The following is a 15,955-nucleotide window of genomic DNA, read 5'->3' as shown; positions in this document are numbered from 1 at the left end:
ATTATACCAGATAAAATGGCTACACCTTTTATACCCCATGCAGCTGGAATTAAAGAACAAAGATGAAGGAATTTAACAAACATTAAAAAGATCCAGAGTTTTGTAAAATTAAGGATGAATAGTACCTTATACATCTCACAAAAAAAATGGCGACTTGGGTTGGAATCAGTCCATGATGTCATCAATGGAGATTCGAGTCTACGTCTGCATTCATTTCGAAATGAACGACCAAGTGATTGATTGTTAGACTTCGAGCATTGAGACACAATTACTTGCTTAATTAGATGGAAACAAAATGCCAACAAGGAATGAGGATGAAAATGAAATCTAAGGTTTTCTTTATAGGAAATGGGATGAACACGATGAGGATACCTGAAGCTTTATGATTCTATTTGTATCATTTCATTTTGAAATCAGATTAATCATAAAAAAAGTTTAATAATATACATTTAATGACACAACAAAGTTGTTTAGTAAGTGGAGTCAATTTTAATGTGCCATGTAATAGGAATGACGAACAAGTAAAGATGTCAAATAGGCCGACCCGACCCAACCCGCTTCGGTCTGATGGGCCAAAATGTTTAAATACGTTGGCCATGGCCGACACAATTGCTTAATTGGCTACAGAAAGTCCGACCCATTTTTCAAAAGCCAGTGTAGCCCGATGGGCCAACCTGACCTGTATTTCAATATTATAGTTTTAATTTTATAAAAGGGTTGTAAAGGATAGAAGCTACATAACGTAAGTAGATAGTCATTATAAACTTAGTTAAGTGATGTTTATATATATCACAAAAACATTAATGTTAAAACACAAAGTAACTTAATATTATCACCAATATTTATCAATTTTTCTCTTCGTCTCACAACCATTTTCTTGATCACATCATCTTGAAAAGATATCTTCATTATCTTTAACTTTTCTTTATTACTTGAAAACACATTTATGCAATCATATCTTATCTCAATTTTTTTTCTAAAATTTATCAAAATCTTTTTATAATGGGTCAACCCGGAGCTCCCCCATGAAAAACATAGGTCCAATGGAGTAAACCAAAAAGATATGATCGTATTTTTTAAGTTATTTTACGACCTGACCTGCACTAAATTACTCTGTTTATGGGTTGGCCCTGGACCATTTTGACAGCTGTACGAACAAAAGTGAAATATGAAGAAAAAAACACATAAGATGATCAAACAATTGATTATTTTTAAAAGGCACTAAAAATTTAGAAAAATGAATATAAAGGAACTAAAATTGCATTTAATTTAAAAAACGAGCAAACAAAAAACACGAAATGGGGGGCCAAAAACAAAATGGTTCAATCATTTTCTCATCTCCCAAACACGTTTGGGGGGAGAAAACAAGGCGCACGACAAGTGAGATAGAATATTAGGGTAACAAAACCAATAATTCAAGTTCCAAATTAAAATTCAAACTTTTGGAATTGGAATCTCACAACTGTCACCACTCTTTATCCATCACCATTATATACTCCTAGATCTGATCGAGGTTTCTGCTTTTTCCAGCTCAAAAAGTTTCATTTTTGAAACCCTTTTCATAATCTTCGGTAAGGAATTTTACCAGATTCTCTTCTGGGTTTCTTCTACATTCTTCTAAAGTTCCATTCTTTTAGTTTTTCTTGTTGTGAAAGTATCAAAATTTGAAGTTTTTAGGTTATGGGTAGTATGTTGTTTTTGGTTTTCATGTCTTTTGGTGTTTCCAAAGTTTAAGAATTATTATGTAGCTGTTGCAAACATAAGATGGAGGCTATGTCTGTCTTTTACTCTTTTTAGTTGTTTTTGTTTTTCTTTCTTATTCTGTGTGATAAACATAAACAAAACAACCTTAATTTTTTATTTATATGTTTATTTTACTTTTCAGGGTTTGAAGGAGCTTGTTCAAGTTGAGATCTTTAGGTGTATAATGCAGCTTTGACTTGCTGCTTTTTTGTTTTTCTGGGTTGGGTTGGGTTGTTTTTTAACTTAAAATTGAGCTGTTTGAATTTATATAATGGTTTTCTGGGAAGGGTATGTGAGTGATGAAGTGATGGGAACGTTTGCTCCTATTGTTGTTTATTGGATATATGCTGGATTTTATCACTTGCTTCCGCCTTTAGATAATTATCGGTTGCATACTATGAGAGATGAGGGAGAGAAGAATTTGGTGCCTTTTAAAGCTGTTGTGAAAGGGGTTTTGCTTCAGCAGCTTGTTCAGGCGATTGTTGCACTCATCTTGGTTAGTCGTTTCTACATTTGAGTTAATTATTCTCTAGTTATAATATTTGTTCAAATTTGTAGTCGATGGAGTTTATCATAGTTGAAAATCTTATTCTGGTTTGTAGTTAAAAACAATTTTAGCTAAGAGCATTCTGTGTTACTTGATTGCTTTTCTGTGTATTGTGTTACAAAGTTGTTCAATCTCTTTTCAATTAGAAATTCCCTTGAAACAACCATGAGTATAGCTCTATAGAGAAGCCATTTTAGTATAATAATCACATAACAGATGTAGGGGGTAAACATTTTGACCATATTCACCATAGAACTTCAAAAAATGGACTTTGTCATAAAAGATGGGCTTTCAAGTTGTTTTTTAACCTGATACTCAGATGTCCCGTCCCGTGATAAACTAGGCACGGTTTGTTGAGCCTTTGAGCTATCATATTCATCTTTTATGTGTTGTTCCTGCTGATTTCTTTGGTTATCCTTGAACTCTATGGGAAATGAAATGTATTTTCATTTAAAATCGAACGCGTTTTACATGGTCTGTTGACCAATACAACAACAACGTCATATCCCACTAAGTGGGGTTGATTACATGGATCAACTCCCGCCATAATGTTCTATTCAGGACCATGTTTCTATCCAAATCGTTAATCTCGAGATCTTCATAACTTCTCTTTTTGTCTGTTGGGCAATAAGCTCTCTTTTTAAATGGACCCCGAATTTTGCTCGAGCCATAATTAGAATCCTGAACTTTTTCGTCCTTGTGCTAAGCAGTTGTAGATATAAATATTTGTGTCAGTTGAGGTGATAGCATTTCACTGTATCTAAAACACGAGACTTTTTTTGTCTGGTTTGGCAAACTGATGAACATTCAACAAAAGTTAATTATATTTCTGGCTTCTATTCACCTAAAATGTACAACCTAGTGAATTGAAAATTTGTATGCATAAGAGCAGTTATATTAATAGACCTGGTTACTGCTTCTAATACTGGATTAAACACTGTGTAGTTTAACGACGTGAACACTGTATAGTTTAACGATGCGCTACAATAAAATTACTGCTGTTATATATATCATTATGAATGTACGATTAGAGAAACAACAGTTATCGTTTTGTAAACTAAACCAAATAATTTGTGTAGCCGAATGACTAATATGTTTGGTATAATTCTGTAGCTGACGACAACATCAAATGCATCAGGGATTATGGTGCAGCCTTCTATCACCAAGCAAATTATTCAGATTGTTATTGCCATGTTTGTGATGGATACATGGCAGTACTTTGTGCACCGGTACATGCATCAGAACAAGTTTCTGTACCGCCATATTCACTCCCAGCATCATAGACTGGTTGTTCCATACGCAATAGGAGCCCTTTACAATCACCCTATCGAGGGTCTTCTACTCGACACCGTTGGTGGAGCCATCTCATTTCTTGTCTCAGGCATGACTGCGAGAACGGCCGTTATATTCTTCTGCTTTGCAGTTGTGAAAACCGTCGACGATCACTGTGGACTATGGTTGCCCGGGAATATCTTCCATTTATTTTTCCAGAATAACACGGCGTATCATGACATTCATCATCAACTACAGGGACTGAAATACAATTATTCGCAACCGTTCTTTCCCATATGGGATAAACTTCTTGGGACATACATGCCTTTCAATCTTGTAAAGCGAGCCGAAGGGGGTTTTGAAGCAAGGCCAGCAAAGGACTAGTTACACCGAATGTTACATTGTAATTTGCGATTTTTCCATGGAACCGGAGGCATAGCTGCAAACATTTCGCGAGTTGATTAGAGCTTACTGGTTTTTGTATGGTGGCTTGACAATGTTTTCAGATGATCATCTTATTACAGTAGGTTTGTCAAACCACCTTGTGTAGCATAACAATGATGTGGTGGTTAATGAGATTTTCATTTTTATGATGTACTTACAAAAACATTTTTTAAGGTGTAAGTTCCTAAAGAGTATAAGGTGTTTTAGCTACCATATTTGTTACTTCTACTTTGTATTATTCCGAGCTTGATTTTAATTTTAAGCGTGTGGTTGATAAATTTTAAGCTTCATTGGAGGATGTCTCTGAACTAGGCACTACCAAATATGATTGTAGATTTTAAACCAAATTCTAGTTTTCAGTTTATTAGGACAATGTCTATCTTTTTATTGACACACCACAATGTATTGATCTTATTATTGATAATGAAATGAGCTGTTTACCCTTGTTGGATATGTTTGAAGGTGGATTTTAGTTACTGTGTATCATAAACTTTTATCCCCTAATTTTAAACCATTAAATGAAGGATTAATATGTAGTTGTGGTATTCACACATACAAAGGGAAATTACATCTTCATGGCCTAAAGTAACAAAAGTTATAATTCACGCGGATAATGAATATTTCATTAGAATCTCTCAATCAGATGAAACTAAAAATGTATTGTACAATATGGATGATAATTTTGCTTCAGATTCTAATGATTATGTGGAACGTTTATTTCAAATCTATTGGGATATAGTAGGAACGAATGTGATCAATTCAATGAATCAATTCTTTGAATAAGGTTGAATCATTTCTAATCTCAAGTCAGTCAATATGACTTTAATACCTAAACAAAATATATTAGATATGCACTTGCAAATTTTCAATTCAAAATCATCACCAAGATCATAGAAGACAGGTTGTCTATCTTAACTCCTGAAAGAGGTATTGATTTGGGAGATATTAAGACAATAGATAAAGTTGGTTGTTTGTCTGTTTGTTGAAAGTTGTTGACTACCGAATAATCAATTGTCTTATATGCTTAGTTGTAGATACTTCAGACACAAAAAAATCAATCATGTATCATACTTCTTCTTCAATATAGTCTGACAATAAGCATTCATTTTTATTTTTTGAAGAACATAGTAGATGGAAGGCTGGTAATGGGAAGAACATCAATTTATGGATTGATAATTGGTCGGATACAAAATTAAAGATTTACACCTAGTATTGCATGTGGATATTCAATTTATGCAAACTCTTAAGGTAAATTCAATTGTCCAAAATATTAATTAAAACATTCCTCATGGCTTATCAATTTTGGCTACTCAAATTGTTAAAGATATTTTAAAGATTAACTTATCATTTAATAATACTACTATTGATAGACTCATTTGGACGAGATCTGCAAATGATGATCTATTTTTTAAAGATGCATAAAACTGTGTCAAAAGAAAACACATTAAGCCTAATTGGCATCCCTATATACTACCTGCTAAGTCATTAGTGACTTGAAAGCTAATTCATAATGTGATTGCAACAGAAGACAACCTGCGAGATATCCCATCCTAAGTTGTTGATTAAAAGGTCAATCATTCATATATTAATAGAATTTGGAGAAAGAGTCATAAATAGTCATTTTAACCACTAAGGGCATTTCAGTTACTTTGCAACAGTTAAATGACATTCGTGCCTAATTAAGTCTAATATTTGTTTAAGGAGATATTTAAGTATTAAGCTAAAAGAATGATGGACAAAAAGGATAATATGAAATTTTAGATGATGTAAGGATCTAAGTAACTTAGTAAGTCTCTAAACCAAGGGATTTGTGGTCAAAGGTAGTATTGGAAATTCACATAAGTTAGTAAGGGGTATAATGGATCTAATGCTCCTAATCATATAAGTCTATGTGGAAGAGAAATCACACTTCATTCATAAACTTCATTTTATCTCCTTCTCCCCCAGCCCATTTCCCTTGCTTCTCATATCTTCTCCAGGTCTTTTCCTCATTATCCTTCTTCCACACTCGAAATGGAGAGTAAAGGATGGAATAGTCTTGCATACAAGTTAGTATTGCTTGATTAAGGTAAAGTTATCACTAAACACAAATTCTTTGGGTAATTGATGATTATTGGTTGAGCTAGCAAAAATATTAGAAGCCAAACATGTATGATCAAGGGGAATGGAAGATGAAGAAGGCGTTTTCTTGGCTTAAAAGGGGATATGAAAATGGAACAGTTATGTGGAGCTTGAAGACAACCTTCTGTATGCTAGAAGAGGAGCAAAGATCAACATCATCGTCATCATCTCCATTTACAAGGTGGATTTCCTCTCTTTTAAGCTATGATCACAATTTATGGCTCTAGGTGAAATTTGTATGTGTTTGTAGCCTTCTTAAATTGTTGATGATAACATGATAGAATTCTAGATATTTTGACTTTATGAGTTGAGGAAATGGTGTAATTCCATATGTTCATTGAATTTTCTTTGTTCTAAGCGCCCTCTTTAAGGTAGTTAATGATCCTTAACATGGGATGATTGTATACATGATTCCTATTACAAATGAAGGTAGAAAATGTCATACAAGTTTGAGGTGCGTAGGTTAAGAAAACCCTTAAGCACTAAGTATACTTAGGTAATTGCCTTGACTTGCCTAGTAAGATAAATATTTTAAGTATAGTTGATATGAGAGTTTTACCTACACTATAGTTGACATAGTATTGGATGGAGATGAAAATGGAGTAACATTCGTAAGATGACATCCGGTATATCGAGGTGAATGCAAGAAGATGTCTCGTGCGAATGTGGATTACAATCTCTGGCATGTATTGTATTCCATTGATCCAATTTAAGGGTATGTGATTATCATGGAAACTTACTAAATGATATGAGATTTATCTGAGTAACTTAACTAAAGGATATGTGATGTATTCCGATGATCCCCGATAGAGGAATATGTGATTATTCTGATATTCCTAAATGATGGATATTAAACTATTCATGGGAGGATATGGATCTTATCCCAATGGTGTGATCATGTTGATATGATTTTATTCCATGATACTTAGTCACATTCTATGGCCTACGAGTTAAAGGGGATAATTGCACTTCCAATTCTATACTCAATTATAGGGGACAATGTATGGTTTAGACCGTATAAGTTGTAGTAGGATAGACAATCCAGACACTATGCTTATGGTAGGGACCCTGGGGGGTTGTGACCCATGAGGGTTACCTATGAGTTATATGGGTGAATGGCCTTTCTTTAGATTCTATAGAGGATGGGTGAGTCACGATACATAATGTTGGATGGTTCACTTGGATAACACGACCTAAAAGTTGGACTCTTGTGAGGGTGTTTTAGGACTTATGTAGTGCCACAACATCTATATATACCTTAGATATCTACTTTATTCTAGTAATCAAGGTTGAGTATGCGAGTTACCCTGATGAATTATACAAGATATACCTTGAACCGGATAGAGGGGTAGTGAATGATTTTGTGGTTTAAATTAGGAACCCAGTGAAATTAGTATCTCACCCCCAAATTTTTCCCGATAGGTCGACACTTGGATTGGAATTGACAACCTAGGACTTCGCACTTAAGACCCAATGAAATGAAGCATACTTCCGTTGCACTGAAGATTTATGCATAATGGATGATGTATCAGCTAGACTTGTTGAATTTGTAAAAAAATTATTTGGTGCAATATACATTGATGTATCATGTACCAAAGTTCATGCTATAATTATTATTCTTGACGTGTAGTTACAGTGTTACAACCTAATTCGAAGGGTAATGCATATGGTTTTAAAGTGTTCTATGTGCAATCAAAATGTGAAAACTGTAGACCACTTATTTCTTATATGCAGACACACCTTACTTTTCTAGCATTAGATGAAGCGATTGTTTGACATGAACATTCATAAAACTAGTTACAAAAGATTATTCAAACTTGCTAGTAGAAGTTTGAGCTCTCAAATTCAGAATCTGATCATGACTCTTATCATAATATTTCTTTGGAAAACTTTAGATACAAAAATGATATCATGTTTCAAAATAGTAAAATTGACTTTGATTGATACATTTTTCATGTTAAGCAATTGGTATTTATGGCATCTACTTCTTTCAAGGGGAACATGTATTCTTTAATTCACGAGTTTATAATTATTAAATACTTTGACATCAAATGTTGACCTCCTTATGCACCTAGAATCATACTAGTTAATTGGTGTTTTCCTAATTATAGTTAGATTAAATGCAATATAGATGGAGTTTCAAGATGAAATTATGAAATATCAACTTGTGGTGACATATTTAAGGTTAATTTATGATCATTCTTGGGAGCTTTCTCAATTAAGATTGAAGTTTGCACCTCCTTTCAAGTTGAATTGCGTGAAATCATGTTTGCTATCGAATATGCTAATAGGAAGAATTGGAGAAATTTTTGTCTTGAAACTAACTCAATGTTGATCATTTGTGTATTTCTTAACGGGAACATTGTCCTTTGACCTCTTTTAATTAAATGAAAAAGTACTTTACACATTATACATTCCTTTAGATTCAAAATATTTCACGTTTTCAAAAAGAAAAATGCATCTTTGGATAGATTAAAGAATACTTTTTTTTTTATTTTGACACTTTTTATTTGTGTCTTTGATTTTTTTTTAAATAGATTGGATATGTTGATTTTCTGATGGATTAAATTTGGTTAAAAGCTTCAAATGAAAATTTTGTTTGGATAGTTATTCTTAAAATGTGATTTTAGGTATTTCATCTATTTATGAGGGAAAATTTTGGATATCAAAATTTCAAAAAAATCACTTAATTTTGATGCTATTTCAAATAGATTTTCATAAAAATCATTTTTAAAATACAACTTTTTGAAAAAATAGCGATTTTGACTAAGTTTTGATCTTCAATAATGTATATTATGTTATAGGAAGTCAAAATTATTGTTTCATTTTAGAAAAAACGAATATAAAAAAATTTATAATATTTTCAAAAACGGTTTTGAAAAATCTATTTTAAAAAATACAAAGAAAAAAATCCATTTTTTTAAAGCTGAAACAAACAGGATATCCTCAACCTTTTTAATTTACCTCTATTAAAAAAAACATTCTAAAATTCTAAATAAAATTCAAAGGGAAATGACTACATCCATTTGGAGATAGAAATTTCTTACTTCTAAAGGTGGGTTTAGTAGATACGGCTAATCTTGAGTTAACAATTCATTTTTGTTCAGATTTCATTAGATGAAGATCACAATCAAATTATTCCTTATTGAAATGTGAGATTTTCTAGTTATAGTGAATACTATAAAGCAATTTCTATTTTCTATATGACAACTTAAAAAGTTAATGTGGCTTTTAAAAGTGAGGCAAATGGGATGTTAAATGAAAACATAAAATTTGAAGCTTATCAAAAGACAAGTTTAAACAGGTAATATTTGTTTAATTACTAAGCAAAAATTAAGAAGTTATGATAGTGAAGGAAAACAATTAATAAAAATGGTGAATTCAAAAGTTATGAGAGGAGAATATTTCAATAATTCAAACCCACTGATAGCAGCACCATGTTTCAGATTTAAAAAATAATAATAGTAGTAGATTATAATAAAGAAGTTACAACAGTGTGATGTTCCTCAAAACGATCCTTTGAGAGTTGAAAAATCAAGAATACAATCATTCTAAATTGTTTGATCAGACATGAAACAAAAGAAAAATAATAAACCACCATAAATGCTTAGGTTCAGGAATTCCCATAAGCTATTTTTGAGGTACACTGTTCTGTTGAATCATCATTTCAGTATCAACAAGAAAACAACAAACATGGTGCTATATTGCTATCCACTACAGAACACAGCAGTTTACATTCAAACAACAAGCAGAACTACCTCAGCAAGACAAAGACCATCAGAACCACCAATCCATGTGAAATTGCCTACTTCAAATACTGTAACACAAATTACCAGCCAATATGCTAAAACATATGAAGAAAACGAGGTAAAATTGTCTCCGGCACTCGGTGTAACGCAATCAGCTGTCTGGGATTCTCAACTGCACCACTTCAGATGGTGGTCTTAGTGTGCAAACCATTTCTCTTGTTTTTCCAAAGTATACCTGTAATACACAATAATATACAGATTGTTAAAGATCAAGTGCATTTCCTTCTAGTTTGAAATGTCATAGTTATGAAGGAACTAATTACTAAATTTGACAACTCTCCTATAGAAATGTGAATCCTATAATCAAGAAGTACCTGATCAAGTGAGTTCCTCAGCTTACTCTCCATTTCTTCAATCATCCTTCCCATGTTACAAAGATGTCCATCAGCAACTGATAGCTTCATACTCATCTAATATATCACGGAAATATTATTTAGAATTTTTTCAAAAAAAAAAACTAACCATACTTAAACTGGTCAAATAAAATTATACACACTTTGACAAAGTCGAAAACCTGTCGGAAAATCTCAAATGCACAGAAACTTGATTAATGCTTGGAAGTTAGCGCATAATTATGAGTATTAAGGAATAAGGAGTGTATATATCAATAGTTAGAAAGCCTCTGGATAGCCTATTATTTAGGATTTAATAAACATTTTTATTTGGTTGAACAAAATTCAAAGCAAATTGAAGTTTTAAGGCTGACCAGTGTTTAGAGGCACTTATTACTTGAATGACCAACTTATACCAAAATTTCCAGTTACACGCTTATGGGGCTTACACAACAGCACTATTGAAGAGTCTTACAAAAATGGTTTGTAAGATGAAGTGTCATTCTTTATAAACTCATTTTAGTCTGTCTTTATTCTCTGTGACTTGAGATTTTTTTCTAATACATCCCCTCATGCCTGGACCCGGAGCGTAAATATAAATGGTGAATGGCTCAGAACCTGACTCTGGTACCATGTTAGATTTATGTAATTCTCAGCTATGAGAACGTAGATTGAGAAACAGAAAGATTCTTACTGAATACTATTGATTCTAGAATTCAATTGCAATTATGAGGGGGAAGGGTTCTAATATAGGCCTAGACTTCACTTGTTATTGTAAGGAGTAAAGTTAGCCTAGAGTTAGATACAGACGGACTTCAACTAAGTAAAGTTAGTTGAGTCTTTCTTCTAATAGTATAATAATAAATGTGGATTCGTCAAACAACCACCATATGATTTATTCAATGAAGTTGCATTGTTCAAGATGCACCGTCTTGAGAAAGAAAATCAAACTTAGCATAAAATTGCTAATCTAAGTTTCAAGATTCGAGAATTCTCAAAGAAAGCACCTGGCGTCTAATTGATCCAGACAAACTGAAGGTTCCCGATGACTCGTTGCTTGTAGTCAAAGTCAACATAACTGTACTGGTTAACCGATAATTGGTGTTTTCTTCTTCTTCTGGTCCAACCTAATTTAAGATTAAGGAGCAGGATAAGAACTTTTGAAATCAATGCAAGAAAAGAAGCTAAAAAACTAGAACTAAAGTGTGTTATGGTTTTCCAGTTGATTAAAGATCATTATGCTGCTACTTTAATCAATGTTTGGTCTTAATAACAAAGGCGTTTTACCTCTATAACATGTATGGCATCCCATGCTCCTTCCTCTAAATATCCCCTACGACCTTGCCCTGCCTTTGAGCCATCTTTAATCATGAAATTTGAAACAATCCCATGATTAGAGAAAAAGTAAAAAATATGAGAAGTAGTATCAATTATAGTATACATACTGAAAAAGCAAGTTTACCTTTCTTTATCAAAAAGCAAGCTACAAAACCTTCATTTTCATCTTCCCACATATAAACTGATGAAATGCCGCCTTCATAATACCTATGACATTATTCATTAATGGTTACATATGATCTTAATTAGATAGCTAATAACTACATTCATTTAGATAGCTAGAAGAAAACAAAGGATGGTCATTCATCAAGTAATTTTCTTTGAAAGAAAACAAATTCGACAATAAGGTACTAGGTAGAAAGGTGCCCTTGCTAGACATCTAAAACAGCACATAAGCAAAGCTCAAAAGATAAAGTAAGTAAAGAACCTCACTGGTCACGATATATAGCAAATATCTCATTTGCTTCAATTTCAAGCTTTCTCAACTCTGAAGAAGGAAGCGATCCATCTTCTAATGAAGGGTGGTATTTATTCGACCATGGTGATCTGCAGAAAGATACAATAATATAATAAGTTAACGTTGTATTTCCTTTAATACTAAAATAAATTACAATATGGAAATAAATGGGACAGTCGTAAGAAATAAATAATGGATTTTTCCGTAAGGTACTCGAAGGAGAGGCCCAGTGGTATGGGTTAGGACATCGAAAGAGTATTACATATAAGTCCAAGATTCGATCCCTAAGATAAGAATCAACCATAATTTCTACTATAAAGAGCTAACTCAATTCACAAAGAATGATATTTCCAATCTTATCTTGTGTAATTACTCATCTTTCGTGATATTCTTATTTTTGCCTCTACAACACCGAGTCTACTTTCTTGGCTTTTACTACCCAATATTTTGTTTCATACAACAAGGTAGCTTGCAGTTCTTATAAGACAACAACAACCAAGTCTTGTCCCACTAAGATGGGTTGGCTACATGGATCAAATCAAATGACGCCATAATGTTCTATCAAATATCATATTTCTATCCAACTCATTAATCTCGAGATCTTTCTTAATAGTTTCTCTTATAGTTTTTCTAAGTCTCCCTTTATCTCTAACAGTTTGTCTACCTACCCTTCACCTGATCTACTCTCCTTACTACATAACCCAGATGTCTTTTTTCATTACTTTGATCTATTAGTCTTTAAAGCATACATACAAATTCCATCAACTGACCACCCCAATAAAAATCAAATCAATTTCATGTAATAAAAATCTCTCCCCTTAAAACATGCTAAATCCAAAAACTTCCTAGTATAACTAGCAATTTATTTAACACACATCAGTATTATAAAGTTTAAAACTGTACCAATCATAGTTAGATAGAGAAACATGACTAACCTGTAAGAGTCAGCATCTCTGTTATATTCACACAATATGAACTCCTTCCCACAGTCCACATCGCACAAAACCTGTTTTGTCACCAACAATTTCTCACAAATAAATAAAAAAAAAATTGATAAATTTTTTTTTTAAATTAACCCCATTCAACCCTAATTTCTACATTTTTATACACCAATTTCTGAGCAGCGAAAAAGAGCAATTGAAACGATGTAAAGGAAAAATGTAGAGATTGAAAGACCTGGAGTGGTTGATCGACTTGAGAGAGGAGATCGGAAGAGTGGTTGGGCATGAGACTGAGAAGCGCAGAGAGAGCAGTTTCGGTGTGTTTGGGTGGAATCCTCCGCATCAGTCCCATCGCAGCTTCCATTTCTTTCTTTCTTTCTTTCTCTCTCTATTTTTTCTTCCAATTCAAACAATTCAGAGAGAGAAACTGTTTGAAGAGATTTTTGTTTGGCTTTCTTCTATTGGCCTTTTATCCGAATTTCCCTCCACCTTCTATCTCTCATAAATAATCATCTTGATAATTTATTTCTTTATTTATTATTGGTCAAACAATAAAATACAAAATTTATTTATTTTTTGATGCAAAATATTTATTTTTGACTTCTTTAGTGATGTCTTTATTATAACTCTCTTTTTTTAAGAGATTTCTTTATTGTAACTCTTTAATAATGTCCGTGTACTTATTTACTAGATATCACTTTATAAGATTGTTTTAATTTCTTAACGAGTGTCTTAGAGATATTCGTTAGTATTTTTCTAAAATAAAAGATACGTTTAATGTATAAATAAAATCTTTGTTTCGGTGTAAGCTATTTTTCTATCATTTTTATCTTAATAAATATTGTGTATTGTGTAATTTATATGATAACTTTCATTAAAATCACTTTTAACTTCCATGTAACTTCCTACATAACTTTTTGCTATTAACTTTCACATGTTGTGTTTTTCTAAAATTAAATTTAAATAAAAATTATTGCTTATATTTTCACGGATGCGCAATAAAAAGCGGATAGACGGGCACGTGCCCGTATGAATTATAATTATAAAATGGATCATGTATGAGAGAAAGAAATAGCATAAAAAGGAGTGAGATGAATATATCAAAACTCTCGGGCAAAGGGATAAAGTCAAAAATTTTAATATATCCATGAATAAAAAAAAAGATTAAAGAGAAGACACCAACTGGATTAACGTCTCCTATATTTTTTAATTTTTTTTCAATTATATGCAAATTTCTTTTGCAGATTTGATGTTACTTGCGAATAGACAAAAAATTAAAAAAAATTGCAGGTAGCTGAAAAAAATATTCTAATCAAAGACTGTTATAATCATCCCTTTTATATAAGTATAAGTCAAAGTCACACCCAAATATGATTCAACACATACATGAAAATTCCACATCAACCTCATATTAAATTGAGCGTTTGATTGCTAATCTTTTTACCGGTACCTTCTTTGATCATCAAAGAACAGTCACCACCACACCAAAGACCTTTCCACGGGGGTCGAACAGTCACCACCATACCAAAGACCTCTCCACGAGGGTCGTTATTAACTTGTCTTCAATTATCTATTCCACTATAAAATATGTTAGGTGAACATCATTATGTTTTTAGGTATACAATGTATGGTGATGGAAAATATGTTCAAGATATATTTTAGGCGCTTCTAGAATCTATTAACTTGATTAACATATTTTATATGGTATTGTTAATGAATTCGACGTATACGACCAACAAATACAAACTACCTTTACTTGAATTTGTTGGTGTTACTTCTACAGAGATGACATATTCAATTGCCTTTATTTTTATGGGATGGGCAAAGGAGGATAATGTTCTTTAACTCTAAAGATGTGTACAATTTGTCAAAGGACCCAAATAGTACATGTGATCACATAAAAATGTTAATTTACTTGAATATTACCTGAAGGAGACACTTGTTTCCTACTAACTATTTAGTTTTGAAATTACACGCTTCGTCTAGTCATGCGTACAAGTAAACTAGAGATGCAACTCTCTATTTGTACTAATGAATACTTTGTATATCTAAGAAGTATTTCATATATACAACATCAATGTACGTTGCACTCTTACCCACAAAAATTAATGTCCCAGCCAAGTATAAAAATTTATGGCATACAATATATGATACTCTCAAAGTGATTCATCATCATGATAAGTAACATCTCCACTCAAATGGTTGGTGTACATCCTCTCCAACCATCTGAATCATAAATGTCATCATCGTGTCTGAGTAATCTCAGATTAGGCCTTGTTAAGATAAACTCTTAAGTGTCCAACCATTAAGTCGAATGCTTCAAACATTTGAATCATAGAGTGATCCTGTAGTTGGTCTTTGATACGCAAATCAAGTAGACAAGAAACATTATCGAGGGCGAGGTTCATCTCACTAATGGAAGATAAAAGAACAATGTCCCTGAATGTCATCTCTCAGTAAACACTAACAACAATTTACGGTCTATACATGTGTAACAAAGTCTATATATAAAGTTAATAAATTATAATTAAATTAAATATTTACCTCTATGTCTCATATGCGAGGAGCAACAAGAACTATATAAAGTAGAAATAATGATGTGTTTGATGGGCTCTAACATATCCTTCTGGTGTGGGAGACAAAGCAGGAGCAAGTACATATGGTTGACTAAGAGCACAAGATGTTCCCTGAGATCGAGAAACATGAATCTAAGATAAAGGTCCCGGATCATGTTCGGATCCTTCAGTGCCAGACGTTTGTTCTTCCTCAAACCGTGTAAGCTAGGCCCGAGACGAGTGAAATTTCTCTCTATGCACGGATGTATGTTTGGATACTATATTGTGCCTTAATAGTTCTTGTCCATCCACCGTTTTTTTATCATTTTAAACAATGTAAAACTAATTGGTTAAGAATTAGAAAAATTGTTTAAACTAAGATAACTAATTCATATT

General features: G+C 32.6%; 2 protein-coding genes across 2 annotated transcripts; one reads left to right on the top strand and one right to left on the bottom strand.

Moving 5' to 3' along the window:
- The first annotated feature begins 1,293 nt into the window (after nt 1-1,293).
- On the top strand, nt 1,294-4,284 carry LOC131643671 (very-long-chain aldehyde decarbonylase GL1-9-like). The gene is made up of 3 exons (XM_058913963.1): nt 1,294-1,571; nt 1,886-2,239; nt 3,404-4,284. Exons 2-3 carry the CDS (start codon nt 2,015-2,017, stop codon nt 3,944-3,946), a joined length of 768 nt encoding a protein of 255 aa, XP_058769946.1. The 5' UTR covers nt 1,294-1,571; nt 1,886-2,014; the 3' UTR covers nt 3,947-4,284.
- Nucleotides 4,285-9,717: 5,433 nt separating this feature from the next.
- Nucleotides 9,718-13,483, bottom strand: LOC131643669 (probable F-actin-capping protein subunit beta). The gene is made up of 8 exons (XM_058913962.1): nt 13,240-13,483; nt 12,999-13,069; nt 12,039-12,152; nt 11,731-11,813; nt 11,556-11,629; nt 11,276-11,395; nt 10,251-10,346; nt 9,718-10,111 (listed from the first exon to the last, which is right to left on the bottom strand). The coding sequence occupies exons 1-8, from the start codon at nt 13,366-13,368 to the stop codon at nt 10,028-10,030; spliced, it is 771 nt and encodes a 256-aa protein (XP_058769945.1). The 5' UTR covers nt 13,369-13,483; the 3' UTR covers nt 9,718-10,027.
- Between the last annotated feature and the right edge of the window lie 2,472 nt (nt 13,484-15,955).

Source organism: Vicia villosa, linkage group LG1 (assembly GCF_029867415.1).
Source record: "Vicia villosa cultivar HV-30 ecotype Madison, WI linkage group LG1, Vvil1.0, whole genome shotgun sequence".
NCBI lineage: Eukaryota > Viridiplantae > Streptophyta > Magnoliopsida > Fabales > Fabaceae > Vicia > Vicia villosa.
This window is presented reverse-complemented; position numbering and strand designations above follow the sequence as displayed.